The 19,280-nt window shown below is 43.9% G+C and overlaps 1 protein-coding gene across 1 annotated transcript in view; it reads right to left on the bottom strand.

The window, feature by feature from the left end:
* Positions 1–624: 624 nt before the first annotated feature.
* Positions 625–19,280, bottom strand: part of LOC119454023 (histone deacetylase 6) — a 46,192-nt gene continuing 27,536 nt past the window's right edge. Inside the window, exons 17-28 of the mRNA XM_049667875.1 lie at positions 15,411–15,495; positions 15,110–15,236; positions 11,825–11,890; positions 11,700–11,759; positions 11,087–11,176; positions 10,007–10,110; positions 8,645–8,712; positions 7,358–7,397; positions 5,047–5,110; positions 4,243–4,392; positions 2,147–2,275; positions 625–731 (exon numbers count right to left, since the gene is read on the bottom strand). Coding sequence (XP_049523832.1) covers positions 666–731; positions 2,147–2,275; positions 4,243–4,392; positions 5,047–5,110; positions 7,358–7,397; positions 8,645–8,712; positions 10,007–10,110; positions 11,087–11,176; positions 11,700–11,759; positions 11,825–11,890; positions 15,110–15,236; positions 15,411–15,495 — 1,049 coding nt within the window. The 3' untranslated portion in view covers positions 625–665. The remainder of the gene's footprint in view (positions 732–2,146; positions 2,276–4,242; positions 4,393–5,046; positions 5,111–7,357; positions 7,398–8,644; positions 8,713–10,006; positions 10,111–11,086; positions 11,177–11,699; positions 11,760–11,824; positions 11,891–15,109; positions 15,237–15,410; positions 15,496–19,280) is intronic.

Here is a 19,280-nt window from a genome sequence, read left to right as displayed (position 1 = left end):
TGTGATACCCAGTCCACTGTAGATCGGATGCAATAAATTTTCTTCATCCAAGTTAGAACAAATCATTCCCACAGTGAAAAACTGGTGAGTGAACAACGAAGGGCATTGCACCTGTAATTTTTTTTAAGTATGGAAATCGAGTTGCATGTCACAATCCAGGGAATTTAATTTTTCATTTACATATGTTAAAAAAGTGTAATTCTGGGATTTTATGTGCCAAAACCACAAGAGGATTATGAGGCATGTTGTAGTGGGGCAACCCTGAATTAATTTTGAGTACATGGGGTTTTTTATTGTGCACCCAATGCACCATACACGTGTGTTTCAGCATTTAGCAGCCCCCCCCCCATTTCCCCATCGAAATGTAGCCACCGTGGCCAGAATTTGATCCCGCACTCTCGGGCTTAGCAGCGCAAATGCCGAATCCACTATGCCACAAAGGCGAGCCATTCATTTCGATCGGTGTGGTGTGTCTTACATTTGAGTAAATACAGTAGCCGACTTTCCAAAAATGCCTCTCAAAGAAAGTATGTTTGCAAAACAAGGGAACATGATATGCTGGTGCCTTACACCGAGATTTTTAAAAGGTTGTCCTTTCACGGAGATTAGAGCACAAAGTCTTACTTAGTGGTAGAAATATTTACTGCACGCAACAATCTCAGCAATCACGCAACAAACTCAATAGTGCCGAACTTCTTCAGGTAGGCATCTTCTTTGGCGGCCTGCAGGACCTGCAAACACAACATCACAGTGTGAACAGTCAGGTTCCTCACTTTGCACATGCGTAATTCAAGCACATCACGAAGTGACCCCACAAGGAAACTTTATAAATTTCGCCTATCCCGAAACATGACACCTGACCTTCGGAACAGTTCAAATGTTAGTACAGTTGACTCCCGTTAAGTCGACTTCGGTTGTTTAATTTCGCTTAATTTGAACGCACCAGAAAGTCCCGACGAGAAATCATAGATTGCTATGCAAGGAAAACTTGTTTAGTTCTAACAAAAACATACTGCTTCAAGTCAAACCAGCACCTTATTCAGATATGTAGTGGTCACAAAAAACTTGAAAACAAGTAATTCAGCAGACAGTGCAAGTGCTTCCTAAGGCAACGATGGTGACAGCAGCAAATTGTCCTGCAATGATGATGATGACTTACGCTGTGCCCTGGGTGACGTCTCTTTAGAGCATTTTGTCAGCGTCGATGACAGTGTTGAGATCTGCGGGCCACTGACCGACGATGAGACGTATAGTTACTTCAATAACGTTTTGAACTCGAAGCAATAGAAAAAGAGTTGAATTCGTTAATTCTGCCACCATTTGTCAATTTGTCCTTTCATTAATTAATTAAACCAAATCTGGTGGCCCCGCAAGGTTTTAATTAATGGGAGTCGAGTGAACCAGACAAGTCTGTGCAGCCATAATAATTACCCCAAGTCAGTTTAGCTGTTATATTATGTACAACGGCAGAAAACTGGTCGGGAGATGTAGGACTTGCCTACCATGAGCAATTTAAATTCCCAATTTGTCTATTGATTCGTGTCACTAGCAATCATGGCTATACCTGGCACCCATACTGCTGACTTCAGGCTAGACACTCCAAAACAACATAGGCATGCACACTGTTGACAGCTCTGTGCACATGCAAGCTTCACGTGCAATTCAGTGGGGTTATGGTGCAACACCAAATATTCACCGTATTTTCATGTATATAAACCCAGCCGCACCCCGGACTACCATCGGGAAAAGAAAAAAAACATTGCATGTTTCTGTTGCGCAAATAACTGCAGATAAGTCTTCAAATCGTTGTATGAGTAACCTGGTACCATTGTTAGTACAGAGGAGAGCTCCAGAGACAACCATGCTTTGTGTGCCCTATCATCAGCACCTTCATTGGTGCGAGCTATTTGCAAAACTTGCTTTCAGATTCAATCTCATGGCAATGCGCGCTCCTTACTGCTGTGAGGCCGCACCCAAAAGCAACATTTGCAAACAACTCGCACCTCCGCTTAGTTGTCAACCTTCTTGAATTTACGGTGCAAGCAGCCTCAAAAAGTCTGGTAAAGCACAAAAATCCTGTCGATTGACTGAAGCAGGTGACCTCACGCCTAGGCCATCGCAACGTCAAGGGCATGGTAACACGTACCGGATTTGTAATATAGAAGTTGCAGCCGTAGCACCAGACAGACAGGTCCGAGTAGCTCAGCACCAGAGGGTGCTGCGTTTCGTCGTGGTGAGTCACCATATGGCCGTTGACATAGCGACTGCAGAACACCTGCACGAAAGATGACAATGCCAATTCGCACCTCTGTTCTAGCACATTTTCGTGTCATCACTTTTTTTGTTTATTAACGGCGAAGACATGTTCCCATGCTGAAACAGTGGCTCCAGACCGAGGCTTCCCTTGTTTGTGCAGTGGTGATCACTTCATCCTTAACAAAGCGCTCGTGTAGTGTGTGTGTCAGTCCGTGTCTCCCACGCTGTTGCAGCTCGATGCGCTTTAACGTCTCAAGCTGCAATGATTCGTGCAATGCTTTGCGTTCCTCAGATGTCTACTACAGTTGAGTCTGCCAAATTTTTCAGTCACTTCAGATCGCTAGTTTCAAGGTTACTACGTTTTTCTCGTGTTTCCTGAAAAAAAAACTACACGAATTCGGTTTTACTGTAGCCAAGTGTCACATCCTTTTGCAGTTCCTGTGAGCCCTTTGTGATGCTGTTATTAGGTTACAGTATTCATGTCTTAAAGCTACACTTGAATATTGCAGTGCCTTGTTCGGCCAGTCGGTTCATAGTCCCCAAAAAAAACGTATCTTAAGACACAAGAAAGACCGCAGCTTACATCCCGTCACCTTTCTTTTGTCTGCACATCTTAAGCTAAATGTCGAACTACACTTGGGCTAAAGGCTCCACCTTGTGGAGGGTTTCAGATAATTTTTTTTTACCCTTCAAAAAGTCTTAGTATTGACAGGAAAATATTGTGCACTGCATGTTTCTTTTCTTGCTTTTAGAGGTAGCTGTCGACTCTATAATTAAGGCACAAATCCTCAATTCCTTGAGAGCGCCACAATTACAGCACTTTTTATGAGACACATTGAGGATGTACGCCGAGTGCAGCATGGCTTCGGACGTGAAAAAGCACAATATTCGCGCTGTGCTTGGCACACGTTACGAGCTGGTCACAGAAAAGGTGCTGTAATTATCTGTTAGCGTGCTTGAGGAAGTGGGGCTCTGTATCGTAATGAAGGAGCTGAGGGCCACATAGCAGAAAAGAAGGACACAAAATTTTCGGGTCAGTGCTCCTTTACAGATACCTGACATTTTGTGATCTGAATAACAAACAGTAGTGCAACCACTTCCTAAGCTGCTACGCAATGTCCTTTATTGCGAGCTCAGGCTGAACGAAATGTGCTCTCTTTGACAACTGAAGAAGTCGCTTGACAGAAGACAAGTTTGGGAACTCCTTGGGTTGAATACACAGAAATGAGGGCTACTTTTTTCGTGCTAAAAATAATTACCCCACAGTGCACATGCTGGAATACAATACAGCATGACATGATACCTGGCATGATCGTCGCATATCTGTGACAAAAATGCCAAGAAGATCTGGAAGTCCTGATGCAGAAAGTTGATTGATCGATTGAGTTTAACCCTTTCCGTGCCGTAGACGACCTTAGTTTGTCCACAGGTTTCTGGTGAAAATGGCCAACGACGAGTGAAGCTTGTCGACGGTACTTTCCATTTTCTTTCAATGCCACGGACGGGCTGACTTTGTGCGAGTGCTTTGTCGTGCATATGGTAGATAACGGCACTTATTCCACGGGGCAGTGCAAGCAGGAGCGAGTTAATTCTCGCGGAGAAAGTAAAATGTCTTAGCAACAAGGGTCTTTAAAAATGGTGCCACCAGCAGCATGAATTTTGTTGGCTATGTCGCAGAAAAGAAGATGACTTAGCGACGAATTGAGCGATTCCAAAGATGGAGTGTTCAGCTCCTTGAGCGAAGAGGACACCGAGTTTCTTGATGCACTCAGCTTGTCGTCTGAGAGTGAAAAACCAAGCTGCGAGCAGCGCTTCTGGTGACTTTGATACCAAAGGCAGTGGTGCATTGTTTTTTTATGCCTGTGTGGCATGAGTATACAGGCAGTGCCACATTTCATCCCTATAAGACAGGCTTCCGTTGAAACCTCCCAAACTTCAAAAAGGATGAAACGTGCGCGCTCTGCGGGCCAAATACATCAAACTTGCCTTGAAGCAGTGGAGGCAGGTCCAGACCTCACGGCGCACCCCGCATGTCATGCAAGGGCTGCGGGGGTCGCACAGGCCCGCCGGTGGCAGAGGGGGCAGGCTTTCCAGGTGTGGGCACCACGTCTCTGGTTGGATACAGAACGGCGCCTCCTGCACGCCACATTGGTAGGTGTATGCTGTCAAACCTCAACACAGTGAATACAGATAGCACAACGAATGATCAAATATGACGTATATAGAGTTCGGTTGGCCATGCTTTAGTTCAACGAGTATCATATCGCTGTAATGAAACCAGGCAGCAAGCTGACACCACAAGTTACCCGATAAACCAAGCGAATAAAAATTTGGCTAGCCATGCTTCAATGAGTACAGTATTTTACTGTCATAACGAAACCGAAAAATGCGGGATCTGACGTGGTATCAGTTATAGTGAAGCGAGGTTTTGCTTGCACATGCTGCCAAGTGCACGCGGCTCTTAGGTTGTCATTGTGCACAGATGACTAGACTAGCAAATAATCCAAATTACCAAATGAATATAATATCTAGACTTCGTCCTTGACATTTCCTGCACTTTTATTTTACTCACTTTTTTGAATCCAGATTAACGGATTAGTAGAGTATAAAATCCGGATCACTAAGATGAAATATTAGTATATATCTAGATTTTCTCGTAGATGTTCTCAGCACCTCCAGGTTTCCGCCAGTATCTGGTGCGATGCCATGCCATTGAAAGCTCGATTCAGTCTGGACTTTTGATCGGGATGAAAGTTCACCAGAGGCACTATCGTGACCGTGCAGTCTCACCTCGTTGTCGTCCTCAAGGCTCAGGCCTGCCATGTTCAATGACGGCTCGCCATCAGGTACAAGGCTGGAGAGGACGCAAACACATGCACACAAAGGAAGCATTACTGAAGCTGCTGTAAGGTAGAATGTTGGGCTATTAGGAGTGAATGCACATTTGAAATGAACGCGGAAAACAATGACAGCACGAACAGACGTACACAGACGACAAGTGCTGTGAGGTCAGCATTGCTGTCTCGAAGAACTGTGCGACATTGTGTTGCTGGCGTTATAGGATGGAACAACGAAATTGTTTCGTTTGGTTTGAAAACATACAGACATATAAAGAATAAATGGAAAGGAAAAAAAAGGAAGGAGCAAGCCGACAAGTGCTACGAGAAGGATCGCAACGCAGGAAAGATGGGACAGAAACAGAGAGAGATGGAAAGAGGGAAGACTTTAAAGAAAGTTGCAGTTTCACTTGCAATGTGAAGCAGTGACGTGGTAGCTGGCACTATATTATGTGTAGTAAGTCTAGCACCGTTTCGTGCTCTATCGGGTGGAGTAAATATTCGCAGATGCACGTGAGCGATCTCCTTTTGAGAAGGACAGGAAAACGTTAGTCGGCGATCTATCCTGGCCATCGCTTCTTGCCACTGACTTCATTTACTTTCTTTTACCAGCACGTTGGTTCACGAATAAGCTGCCAAGCAAGTTGTAAGACAATAAATTTAAGAGCGCTCGAGAGGCGAGGCACAGTCATAACCAGGTCAATTTATTTTTTGCTGTAGCGTCGGCAGTGTGGCTGAGAGGTGGAATCTTCGACTGGCAATCTGTGGGTACAGAGCTCAAATCCTAGTGGGACACTGCGATCTTTTTTTCTTCACTCATTAGAGAAAATGCTGGCAGAGCACTCTTGTGATTTTAATGATGAACTTAAGCAGCCCCGGTGATGTAAAAACAACTCAAGCAGTGAGCCCATAACAGCTATAGCTGTAGTAACAAGGTGACACATCTCAGACTAATGTAAAACAATAACAAAGAATAGAGTGAGGCAGTAGGAACAAGAGAGTCAGTGCATGTTGCACTAACTTAAATGTGGCGAGAATTGGTCATTCGTTTCAACATTCATTGCACAAACTGCATAAGTGCAGAAATGAAGAAAACACATATGTTACAACAGGGAAGCCAAGCCAGTTGCTTTTACGGGGAAAAAAGAAAACTATGCAGAAACCACAGAAGATGACTGCCTAAGTAAGCGAATAGCTTTCCGAATCTGAATTATTTTTAAAATCCTTTAATTGCCGATGACGAGGTAACTCATCATCACAATCAGCGTCATATGGTGCCGATGACGAGTTGACTCGTCGTGAACTTTCCGCAATTTTTGCATATGTGTATGTGCAGTTTCTTGCAATTCTGACGAATAAACTATATGCAGGACTTTTGCTGCTTTTTTTTTTTTTCAACGAGACCCGAACCTTGCATTGCTTTTCCAACTTCAGGGGAGATATTCTGCGATGATCACTTTAGGTGCGTGCTGATTGGCTGGTTGAGCGAAATCGGATGAGCTGATTGGCTGGTTGAGCACTACATCACGTGAAGGCGATAGTTATTACCAAGGCGATCGTCACAGAATATGTCCCCTGTTCCTTTTCTGTCACAGTCATTACAGCAGCTCGCCGTGTCACTGCCCCACAAGGTTCACTGAAACTCTGGGCGTGGTGATGCCAGGGCCTCTCTGGTAGGTGTAGTACAGTACAACCAACAAAGTCAGAAGACAGTCTCGCCTCTCCCTCGGTGACCGAACTTTCTGTCCCCCCACCGCTGTGGCTACCCTCACCTCATCCTATCAGCAAAGAAAGTGCGGCCGCCAACCACGAGAACGGGGGAATGAGCCAAATATATTAAATTCTGGGGTTTTTTACATGGTAAAACCACAATCTCATTACGAAGCACGCTGTAGTGGCGAGAGCCCAGATTAATTTTGACCACCTAGGGTTCTTTAACGTGCACCTAAATCTAAGTGCGCAAGCGTTCTTGCATTTTGCCCCATCACAATGCCGCCAGTGGTACCCAAACCATGAGCCCGGCAGGGCAATGCCACAGCCAATGGGCTACAGCGGTGGGTGAAAATAGACAAAGAAAGCTGTTCGCTTTAAAACAGGAACACAGAAGGAACACAAAGCAAGAACACAAAAAGTGGGTACACGGAAAGTAGAAAAAGACGACATACTGCCACCTGTCCCGTCTATTTTTACTTTCTGCATCCCAACCCTGTGTGCTGGTTAGACAAGATCATTCTTAAGAAAGACTTTAGAGGTAGCGCACTCACCCATTGGATGCCAGCCACTCCTCCGATGGCAGGTCATAACCTGTAATACACCAACCTGTGAGACTATTGACTATCAGCACCGCTATTAACTGCTGACGACTATATGCGCACACAGGCGAGCTTGGTCCTTCTGTGCTAGTTCAGCAAATGGAGATTGAAGCCTACTTAAGACGCTCTTCACTGGGCAAACAACCAGCAAAAAAAGTAATAATTTATTTCTGCCAGTGTTCTTGTTTTCAGGGGTGAAGCAAGCTCACCAGAGGTGCTTAAGCGCAAAACACAAACGGATCAACAGGTGGTTCAAAAGCGTTCCAAGTTTGGGTCTACACCCTTGCCTCCAATGAATGGCAAATTAATCCTGGCCTGGTGATCAAACTAGCGATACAAATCTGTCCAAAGAATTGGTTATCGATAGCATCAATAATTTTTTCACACTATTGATTAGTGTAAAAAAGGACTGTCGCTAGTATTGACAGTATTACGATATATTGCTGTGAAACTATCGATAGTATTACGATAGTTCACTACTGACAGAGCTATCTGTTGATTATAAAAGGCGACGACGGCTTCGTTCTGCACAGATGCTAACTTCATCATTGAGTAGGGGTTCCAGGGGTTCCATGGCGAGTAGGGGCAGCCATGGCGTCGGTCTTGGTTTTTCACATGTGTTGCCGTAAAACCTTGGACTGCAACTGCGGCGAGGACTGTGATCGAGACAGCGAAGCCATGAATTGATGTGGCTGCAGGCGTCGCCTGGAGGCTCGCGAGGCGGGAACCCTTTACGTTTACCTTGGCTCTGTTCGGACCTTGTCCTTCAGCCCGACGGCCCGAGGTTCACAAGGCAGGTTGTGAACCTGCCTTCATGCTTCTTTATGTGCTTTATGCTTCTTCTGTCTTTCCCCCCCTTATCTTGCCTTCCCTTTTTGCCTTGTAGTAGTTCATGCGGTTGTCTGTTCCTCTCCTCCTTTTTCTATTTTCCACACATTTATATATGGCCGTGTGCGCGATAAAATTTAGTTGAAAATCAGCAATTCGCCCTTTTCCTTCTGTTCGTCCTGTCCCATGTGTTCTATTTAACTTCCGCAGAAAGGCGACCTCTGCAGACCACCAATCGCGGCATCAAAAACCCGACCAACTCTACAAAGAAAGCTTCGCTATAATAATGCAGGACAGAGGATAAATCGAATGAGTTAGAAACACTTGTCCCATCTAGCTTTCTTAAGTCAGCCCAGGTGTTTTTCCTTGCACTCTTGCATTTCTGCAAGCAAGCAGAGGGCACTGACTGACCAGAGTAGCGGAGACAGGGCCAGTAACTCCGGTGGGCTCCCAGGGTTCGCCTAATGGACTGCACGGCACTGGAAACAACATTGCACAGGCTTAACGTACATCTTAGTTTTCTTATTGCGTCTCAACAGCAAGCGGACCTGATTTTGCTTGTTCAAACCAACAAGCAAGAAAGCCCTCTGTGACAAATCAATGTGAAGCACTCTTTCTATGCGCACAGTAGTCGTAATCTATAAACACAATCTCTCGACATTTTAAATCTGCAGCATGAAAAGGTGGCCGTTCTGTGTGCTTGCGTCAAACATGTGCGAAAAATCAACTGTCTCGGCCAGTGTAAGGGCTATAAGAACACTGTGCTGCACGGTGATGAACACTGGAGCCTACAATTTGGCTTAGTGCTGAAGACTGGTTCAAAATACTACGAAACTTCACTTCATTGTTGAAACAAAGTGAAATGTACAGCCGCCAAATGGTACTCATGCTTAATATCGATGCAGAAATCATCAAATCTTAAGACTATAGTCCTGGTTTTCTATTGATTGTCTTTATATGGCCCTAATTTGAGATTCTTCTATACCAATCTTTTAGTCTAGTTCTATAACTTGGAACATATAATACAAAAATTAATTTTGCTTGCCAATGTTCATCTGTAGTGTACTACTACACTGAAGACACCCTAGTGAATAAGCTACTATCAATAAGAGAAAATCAGAATTCCAGCAGATTGTGTCAGCAGTTGCTATTAAAATTCTAATACGTGTGTAAAAGCATATTACACGTATCTAAAGCATTTCACAAACTGTGAGACGTGTTCAGACTGAACATCTTCACATAGGCACATTCTTTAGCATGTAACGTAATTGTGCATATGTATACCAAACAGCCAAGCTGTGTGAAAGCGCTTTCCCAACACTATTACATCAAATTATCTTAGCGATGCGTTAAGCGTGAACATCTAGAGGGCAATAGAATTACGGCACTTTAAAACAAACCCTTTGCTGCCTCCTGAGGAACTCTTTCTTCTTCTATGTCAATGACAGTTGGGTTTCAGTAAACACAATAGCAGCGTGGGCTAGGCAAGAAAAACTGGAAACCGATAGGACAAAAAAAATCATGATCTGTTGCAGCCGCTGATTCTTTATGTCCGTGCTTGTTACATCAAGGTTGATAGTACGAGAAACGCATTTCTGAAGCTAGCCTTCTACGACCAGCAACTCTACGTAATGTATTACAGATGCGGTGGCCTAGGCAAAGGCTTGCAATCCGGACACTTGCATACTTTTGTTACGAAGTGGCATTGCCTGTGCCTAATACACGCTGTGCAAACCCAGTGCAACTCCAGTGCAGCACTAGGGCACAGCTTACCTTGGACAAGGGGCAGAGGATCGCAGCTGAGGTGGACGTTGTCCCAGGAGAGCGCTGACACAGTGGCAGACAGCAGAAGGAAGCTTGGACAGGTTGTAGCCGCCCTGAGCCGGATATAGCCATTTAGGACAATGACCAATGTTTAAGTCAATGTTTCTTGCTTTGGGCAGTGAACCACATTTCTTGATCAATTACTCATTAATTAAAAAAGTAACTTATTTTTAATGTGTTCACAGTTCATATTAATTGCCTGTTATGTGTACTTGACAGAGAATGTTGAATTGAATCCATTAAAATCTGAATGAATCTATACATTTTCCCGAGAATAGTACACTATTTCTATGTTAAGGTTCTGCCGTGCCTATTTAAAGCCTTAAAGGTCCAAATCTCTTATAAAAAACAAGTTATATTTTTCCCATTTCTGACTAAGAAAGTCATTAAAAGTCTTCTCAGCAGCAAGCAAAAGACTGCACATAAACAGAAAACACAAAGTTAGTATTCCCAATTCATATTAATTAATAGAAAAATTTGCTCCTACATTTCATATGAATGTACAGAAAGTGACCAGTATTACACAATAGCTAGTTATCTATCATAGGAAGTTAATATCTCAGTTGTAGTCAGAACTCAGATAATCACTGGGTGCTCCGTCCAAATCTTGTCATTCGGACTTGTAATTTTTTGCATTAAATAAGGATCCAAACCCTCTAAACCCTACAAGATGTACCAGAATGCATCAGAGTGCCTTATGTAACTTACTATAAAGCTTGTCTTTCTGAATATGTGTGTTAGTACTCCTTTAATAATAGGTATGGTTCATCTGAATGGAATTGCTACTGAGCTTGTATTTTATTTCAGTCCCACATAATGACCATTCAGAACCTATGTTATATACATTTTTTCTACGTCCCCGTGTTTATCGTGCTCTTTCGTTTTCAAGCATGGATCCATACCAACCCGCTGAGCTTTTGGTCTTGTTACTCACGATACTGTACATTCCAAAACTGGCCTTTCAAAAAAAAAAAAAAAAGACGGGAAAACAAGAATGCCTACGAGCATCATGGCCGCTCCTTAACTCACCTCAAGGGCGAGGATGACTCGGCCTCGAGCCAAGGGCAGCAGCAGGTGTGTCAGCTGGGCGTATGCCTCGGCCGTCACCCGACAGTATCCCTGCAGCCAATCATCGTAGTGATCATCAGCTGGACAATGCCCCGTCCCAAAAGCTCTTCTGTCACCTTGGTCCAGCATCGACACTTGGCACGCCCTATGTGCTGTCGAACTGCTAATCTCAGCAGATCCCTCAGATTCCCAGGTGTGTTTTCTTTTTTGTGTGTACCCATCCTGTAACTCTTAAATTACTGTTTATCCTTTTCATCTAATGTTTACTGTTCATATTTTTTATTTTTATTGCTTTCACTTTGGTGCTGCCAAATGCCCGCCCTCAGAAAGTCACATTTTCTGTGAAGCTCGTGCCATTTATTAGCGCAGCCATTCACACCAAAATAATCATGAAACGACTTCCGCATATCCGTGGCACTCAGTAGACAAAAGGAAATCCCTGGACGAGCGAGACTCGTCACCGACATATTTTGGAGGGAGCGTGTGAATGAGCGAGACTTGTGCTTAGCAAGGAAATGGGTCAATTCGTGCGGCAACCTTACATTCAACGACGAGCGAAACGTGCTCCACTCACCAGCGGGTCCCCGACGCAACTGTCGAAGCCGCAGGAAACCAGGACTAGTTCGGGATTGTACTGCAAGAGACGCAGTGAAATGTGTGCGGTAGGGTCACACTGCAGAGTCACCCCCAGCAACTCACCGCATAGGCAACAGGCAACACCAGTTGGAAGAAGGCCGTCAGGTAGTCACCGTCCGACATCCCCTCCTGCACGTCAGTGAGGCTTCAGTCGGTGTAGAAGTACCGTGCTGCTTAGTACATGCTGGCTTGCTCGTCAAATTCAGGGCTGTTAAATTTAAACTAAATTGCGGAGTTTTTAGAGGATGCTTTAGCCAACTCCAATTTCCCTATTCAAAAACTTTTAAAATCCAGATAGTATGCTTTCGTGAGACAACCCCCGGACCAAATTAAATGGAACTTAATGCTTTTGAGAGAGAAATGCGAATTCTAGCGACTCAAGGAAGCAGAATGGTGATTTAGGACTTACAAACATTGACAAGAATCAACAAGTTAAAAAATCAAATAATAATACAACCATGTTATGAAATCCATAAATTTCGTAACTCTGTACCAGAAACGGATATCGCAGTTCTGTAAACTGCATCTGTAAGGGCATTGTAACAACATCGTGAAATTGTTACAATGTTTATGATGGTTTTGCAAAAGTCCTACTCACGGGTTAGTAGTACATTTCTTATCGTTGTATAAGACATCAATTTTGCCCGTTTTAGATGTACTATTAGGTGCAGCTTACAGAATTGTGATATAGTTTTTTATTATTAAATTTAAGTTGCAAACTTAATTTTTTTTATTTCTGCAATTTCCAAGAATTTTTCTAAAAGACTTGTGGCATAAATTGAAAATCCACCTCCTTCCACACGGAACATACTTCATTAAGATCAGTGCAGTGGTTGCCAAGGAAAACAATACCTCTGCACTCATGCATTTAGGTAGGAACCCCGGAACTATAGCTTCCTCTTAAACAGGGCCCTCAAGCACTTTTCTAACTAATCATAGAATGGCCTCAGTATTAACTCTTTCCCATTGGGCATCGTTAGCCTGGTATCCATGGATTTGAAATGCCGCTTTCGGAGACCTTCCGCGCTACTCACGGACACACTGCACAATCGGACATGAAGGAGAACTATATTTTTGTTTTCTAACCAGTTCGCTTTGTTCCCGTGAGGCAGTGATTTTTGAACACCCTTCAAAGTTTCGCGATCAGTCCAAAGCAGAAAGCAAAAATGGCTGCCTCCACGAGCGGCGCGCATACTTCGGAAGATAGTAGATCTCGTGATTCCTCTGCGTCTGCCGCTGATTTTATCGATGGATCGAGCACCAATGAGTCTGAGGATGCTGCCTTTTCATCGGACTTTGACTCTGAGAGGGACAACGCAAACCAGCCTGGAACATCGGCAGCCGCAGCCCGGCACGCCCAACAGTAGTGCTTGCAGTTAAATTTTTGCAGTGGAATACCTGTTCAATGAAAAATTTAGACTTTTTCGGAGATATTTCCTACTAGACGACAATACATTTTGTATACCTCATCATTATTGTTACATTTTTCTTAGTAGACACAAGCATGTCTTTGCAAACTTTGTTCACTTTTATCCAACAATCTTGATTTTGGCAATTTATATCTTTTAGGGGCGAAGCTCCTTAGGGTCGAGCCTTGTCCCTCGTCGCGCCGTCGTAGCCACGCCAGTACTCGCCGCTCCCACTAGAGGCGCAGCTATGCTCTCTTTCTCTTTCGTTCCCCGACGCGCGCTCTCTCTCTCGTCCATAGCTAGGGGCGCTGTGGTGCACAAGGGCTATATAAGCGCTGTATATACTGTACACATGTACAGTATATGTAAGTATATATATATATACATATATATGTAGTATATGTACGCCACGCTCTGTCTTCCGGAAACCAGAACCAGAAGCCAGCTTCCGGAGAACGCTTCCGGCGTTTTGCCCGAATGATCCCCTGGCCGGTGCTTCGCTCACTCATCATCATTCACTTCGTGGATAGATATGCGGTGTTTTTTTTTTTTATGACATACATCTCGTTAATAAAGCTTCTATGCATGAAAAGTGCATTCATTCTGCTTCATGTTTAAATATTACATAAGATATTGAGTGCAGTAGTTCCTTCAGAAAAAGAATATCTGACGTAACCTACAAAAAACACCTATTTTCCCCACGGTAGGGAAAGAGTTAAAGGACTTAGTCTCCCGAATCTTATGACGCAAACATTCTTCTAATCCTTCAAGTAGAAGTGGAATTATTGCACCAATACCCAGCTTTCTTTCTCTTTTCGTCTCAGCTAGCGCGCTGGAATCTACACCGCAGTGGAGCCAATAGGGCTAAGGGCCCATTCACACTTGCGACTAGGCGAGGTCACGCGACCAATTGCGACGTGAAGCCAATAGGACTAAGCCCCGGCCACAATCTGAGTGTCATGGCGGCGAGATTCAGAGAGCCAAGGCCATCAAGGAGAATAGACTCATCGCAGCACACTGTGGCAACCGCGGTAGACTATGCTACGTCAGACGCAGCTGCAAGCAGTGCTTGTAGATTCTTAGTCATACATAACTTCTGGCAAGCAAAAATGGTGTCTCTCTTTCTTTTTTCCAGTTTCACTATCAAAAACGTCTGCCTTTACAAGCTTTTTCTGACACACCACTCGGGTAATTCAAATAAATAATTTTGCATGGAGGCTGCTCTACAAATACATTATCTGAACCTGGGCTTTTTATGTGGCTTTTTATGCTGCCCAAAATTTCTTCGCAGTTGGCCTCTAATCTGTGGTGTACTGCTTTCAGTGTACTCCCATAAGCTAAACCAGATGAAGTGGACACCGGGACAGCTTTTGTCGGCATTATTTTCACGTTGCATCTTGATTGATACCACTAATGGGATGGCCAGCAGAAACACAGTGGTGTCAGCGAACATTCATCGCTACAGTGGAGCATCATGCTGGTAGTAAATTACAACAAAGTGAATAGAGTACTACCAGAAACAGTTACCTGAGAATAATGCCCTTACTAATCTATGGCAAAGAAATGCTGCTGACGGTGTTCCAATTATGCAAAGTATTGTTAGTACTGGGGCTAAAAATGAGGAGGGTAGAATTTCTAAGCGAAAAGCCAGCAGACGTTTCACTAAGTTTCACTAATGGAATCCCACAAGTCACCTTGGCCAACAAAGTGTGCAGTGACCTCAAGAACGCCATCTTATCAAGCCAAGGTCATAGAGGATGCATACAAACAGTAAAACTGAAGCGATAAAGTTCCTCTTATCACTCTCCTGCTCCGTGCTTTATGAAAGAGAAGCTGCACAAGCTTTCAGTAACCTCGCTTGTTAGACCGAGATCGAAGCAACAGGCAAAATACTGTGCCACAGTGCAAGACCAACTGCACAGAGAAGAAAGTGACGCACTTGATTCCAGGCCACGTTGATGTTGAAACCTTGGCCAGCACCTTCGCCAACGGCTCCAAAGTCTCCTTCTGGGAGGCATGGGAAATATGTGCCATTGTCGTACCGGTGGATCGACAGGTACAGCACCCTGCACCAACCAACCGCACTGCTCTTTGAGAACCCGCAGTCTGCTAAAACACCCGGTCACCGGGGTTCTAGCAAAGGTTAACTTCACCAAGACGACTTTTAACTTCACACAGACATGAGACAAGGCTGGACATTTGCATTCAACGATGGTATTCACGATTGAGCAAGAACCTACCGGGGGTCATCGTAGAAGGCGTGCTGCGTTCCGTTGCCATGGTGCACGTCCCAGTCCAGCACCAGTATGCTGAAGAAAACGTACGCTTATGAGATGCACATAGAGCTTCTGGGCCAGACAATGGACTGTCACAACCATAACACAACAAACCAGACACAGTCAAACATCGATATAACCAAGATGGATACAAAGAATTACCAGACATAACGAAGTAAATGTGAAAAATCTTCCTGTCAATATACGCAAGCAATGAATACAGTAGAACCCCTATGATAGTGCTTGTCCCTGTGTGTCTCTTTCTTTGTGTATATGTTTTAGTTCGCGCTGCTATGACCTTATGATGCAAAACCAACTGACCCAATCTTTCACCCTATGATACGTTTTCCAAGGCACTGCAAGGGGGGGGCACAGCTGGGAAAACGTAACAGCAAGGAAGGCCCCAAATCACCACAGCAAGGTGATAAACGACTCTGTGCGAACATATAATTAAGAGAGACGAACAATGTTCCGTGACAGTGACCCAAATCTACTCTTAAGGTACGTTCGATTCGCCTGCACCACCTGAACCAGTTCACGAGGTGCTGCACCCTGCCATTCGTTTCAGCGGTGCAGCAATGGCACCCGCTGAACCACGCCGTTCGTTTCAAAAGGTGCAGGAAAGGTGCAGAGATGGTTCATGATTTTGCTGCACCCACTCCACTGTCGGTGCCGGCTTGGTGCAGGCGTACATGTGCGAAGCAGCAGCGCCGCAGACGACACAGAACATGGGTGCGAGTGCCGTTAAAACCCCGCTTACGAACGTCTGATGTATCTATGCAAGTGTGGTGTGTATTTATGCCCCAGAAGCCGATCATCCCTGCAGTTCTGGACCTCTCACACATGCACACTCCGTGCACATTAGTCGGACATAACATAATGCCTGCATCGCGTCTGCACCTTGGCATTTGTTTCAAGTGTGACGCTGTGCCTGCACCGCAGAAATTGAGTTGCACAATTTCTGAACTTCTTGTGAACTGCCGTGAACTGGTTCACAGTGGTGCAGGCGAATCGAACGGACCTTTAATATGCTTCATCGCATAACGCAGCTTTATTGTGGTGAAGCTGACTTTAAAGAGCCTGCAAAAACTACAATTTCACCACGACGTGCTTATAGGGACTGACAATCGCATACTTTTTGTACTTCCAAACTTGCCTCCACACCCCTAAATTTATATGGCCACTGCATTCGAATGCGGCACAAGATGTGGGAACATTACAGAATGGTGACGTAAATGGGAACATTTATAGGAGACAATGGGCTTTAGGTCGGGACCGCGAAAATGGAACATAGCAGCCAAGAAAACGCAACAGTGAGGAAAATATCAACGAGGTTCCATTGTAGAAGCTTATAACGAATATCAGATATAATAGAAGTATTTTCGTGTAAGATAGGTGATTCCACGTTACATCGAACAAGCATGTCCGGTCGACAGTTCTAATTTTCATGAAAATAATATATGCTGTATATGTTGGCCTTTATCGTGCCGAAACATCAAATCAGTGCTTAGCTTCCAGAAAGCCTTCAATGTCGAAAATTATCTTGTGAGAATAAAAATTTCAGTTCACTGCTAGCAAGCATAAGCATTGCCTTCATTACACATCATGCCTGCTCAAAAGTTGTTTTCTGTGTGGGCACATGTTTTATTTTAATTTGTAATATGTTTGTTGCAAAGCGTCTAGAAGGTATTATTTTCTGTATAACACATCTTAGGTTTCAACCAAAGAATTTTACGTTTGACAAATGAATCAATACTGTCTAAGTTCACGTCCTTCTCTCTCACGAGTTATAAGGGCCATGACAACAAAACTTGCTAGCAACGTACATGCCTCCTTTCTCTGACTGTGACCGGGAATCCATATTCCTAGATAGCACTTATCTTATACAAAGTTGCATCCATACAGATGCCGAGAAGCAATAAAGTAAAACATTGGAAAAAAAAAAACATACTAGTGATAACACAAGTTTGTCTTGCGCTGGGACAGTGTTGTCTGCCAAAAAAAAAAAAAGAAACGTTAAGCAAGATGTTACACACACAGAACTGAGTTTGCAGTTGTATAATGGATAACTATACCTGGTGTATACTACCTTGCTTTTTCAATTTACTGCTTTTCTGTACAATCACTTGCATTGTTGCATTTGCACTGCGCAACGATTTGCATTGTTTGCATTGTTGTAAGTTTGCAATTGCATAAGTGTTCAGCATATACTAAATGATGAGTGCAACCCAGCATTTATATCATATTGTTCTTACAATTTTTTGCAATGCTTGCTTCTTTTTAATCTTGCATTTTTCCCGTATATTTAGGGTTGTTCGTTTTCGGGTTTTATATTTTTTCAAATTCGGGGGGTAAAAATCGGGCGGTATTTTTCAAACTGATATTCGGGGAAAAATCGGTTTTTTTGCGAAACCATTTCTTACTTCGGGTTTTTTCGGGTTAAATATACGGTTGTACTTATCAGAACTTACACTGAGCTTATCAAAACGTATCACGGGCTTTTTAAGTATAACACGTTAAATTTGGTGTTTCAAGCTGGTAATTGGGACAGACACCAGAGTATTATAGCAAATACAGTATACTACCCGAAATTTTGTGTTTGTTTGAAAATGAATCAGTGGTGTTTGAAAATGAATGAATCAGTAAACATTGACTCTTAGAAATTATACATTTTATTCTCGAAAATCTGGTCATCGATTTTTTACACGTCCTTGTTGACATACATTATCATCTGCATGCGCAACATGTCAGTCTCCATTCGAGATCTGTCCGGTCGTTGAACATATCTCAGCTGGGAGAAAGTTCTCTCCACATCACAGCTACCATTAGCTAGGCACAACAATGTCAGTGCAGCTTTTTGCAAGCCTTGGGTAGCGAGAAGTAGAGTCATGCCAATACTCGATTAGTTCGACAGCTGGGTTTGTGGGGCTCGCTTCCAGCAAATACTGGTTGAACTCGTCATTAAGGGAATCTACATTGTCGGTTACGGACATGAACAGAGGTCGGTAGTCCTCAAATGACTGCCCCAGCAGACGCTTCTGAAACGGATCAAGGACGGCTCCCAACTTCCACAAAGTTAGCTGGTTTTCCTCTTTTTCTGAGACGTTCCGTCCAAGAGTGCAGCGCCATTTTGTGGCGAGTTTCGTGCAGAACTCTTCAGAACATGTTTTTACTAAATTAGCGCTGCGCTTGGGTAACATAGACAAAACAGCTTTGGCCTGATCGCTTTTACCGATCATCGCCGAAAGCTCCCCGACAATCTGCTGCAGCTTCACGTTTACCAGGTGATCAAAGCTGGGCATCAAAAGCTTCCCACTTTCAAGCGTTTTCTGGGCTTCCAAAAGTGGGCCGAGTGCATCTCTCATCAAGATTGCCTTCGCATAAACAACTTCTATTCGAGGGATACTTTCTGAAAAAGCTTCCGCTTTGCTGCTATCATGCGAGCTTTCAGCAAGTTCTGTTAACGAGCTCCACATTTTCTACGACTACCACAAGTGCCTTGTAGAAGCTTTGCCATCGATTCGGGACAACAGAAGGTGGCTTCTTAATGTCAGGTCCAAAGAGGCCATTAGAAGAACAAATTTCAGTGTACTTTTGGTAAAGCTTGTTAGCGTGCTTAAATAACGCTCCAAACTTGATCACTACGGATCGAACATCAGACATGCATGGTAAAGAAATGGCATGGTCAACACTCACATGAATAAGGTGTGCTATATCTTTCACATGCAAGATTTGGATCCCTTCAGCCTGACAGATTTCTCGAACCATCTTTCGCATGTACTCCGCTGAGTCTGTGGCTACTGCCACAACGTCTTCAACGTCTTGCTAACTGCG

Source organism: Dermacentor silvarum, chromosome 5, assembly GCF_013339745.2.
Source record: "Dermacentor silvarum isolate Dsil-2018 chromosome 5, BIME_Dsil_1.4, whole genome shotgun sequence".
NCBI classification, from domain to species: domain Eukaryota; kingdom Metazoa; phylum Arthropoda; class Arachnida; order Ixodida; family Ixodidae; genus Dermacentor; species Dermacentor silvarum.
Note: the sequence above shows the minus strand (reverse complement) of the source record. Positions and strands in the feature narration are given on the sequence as shown.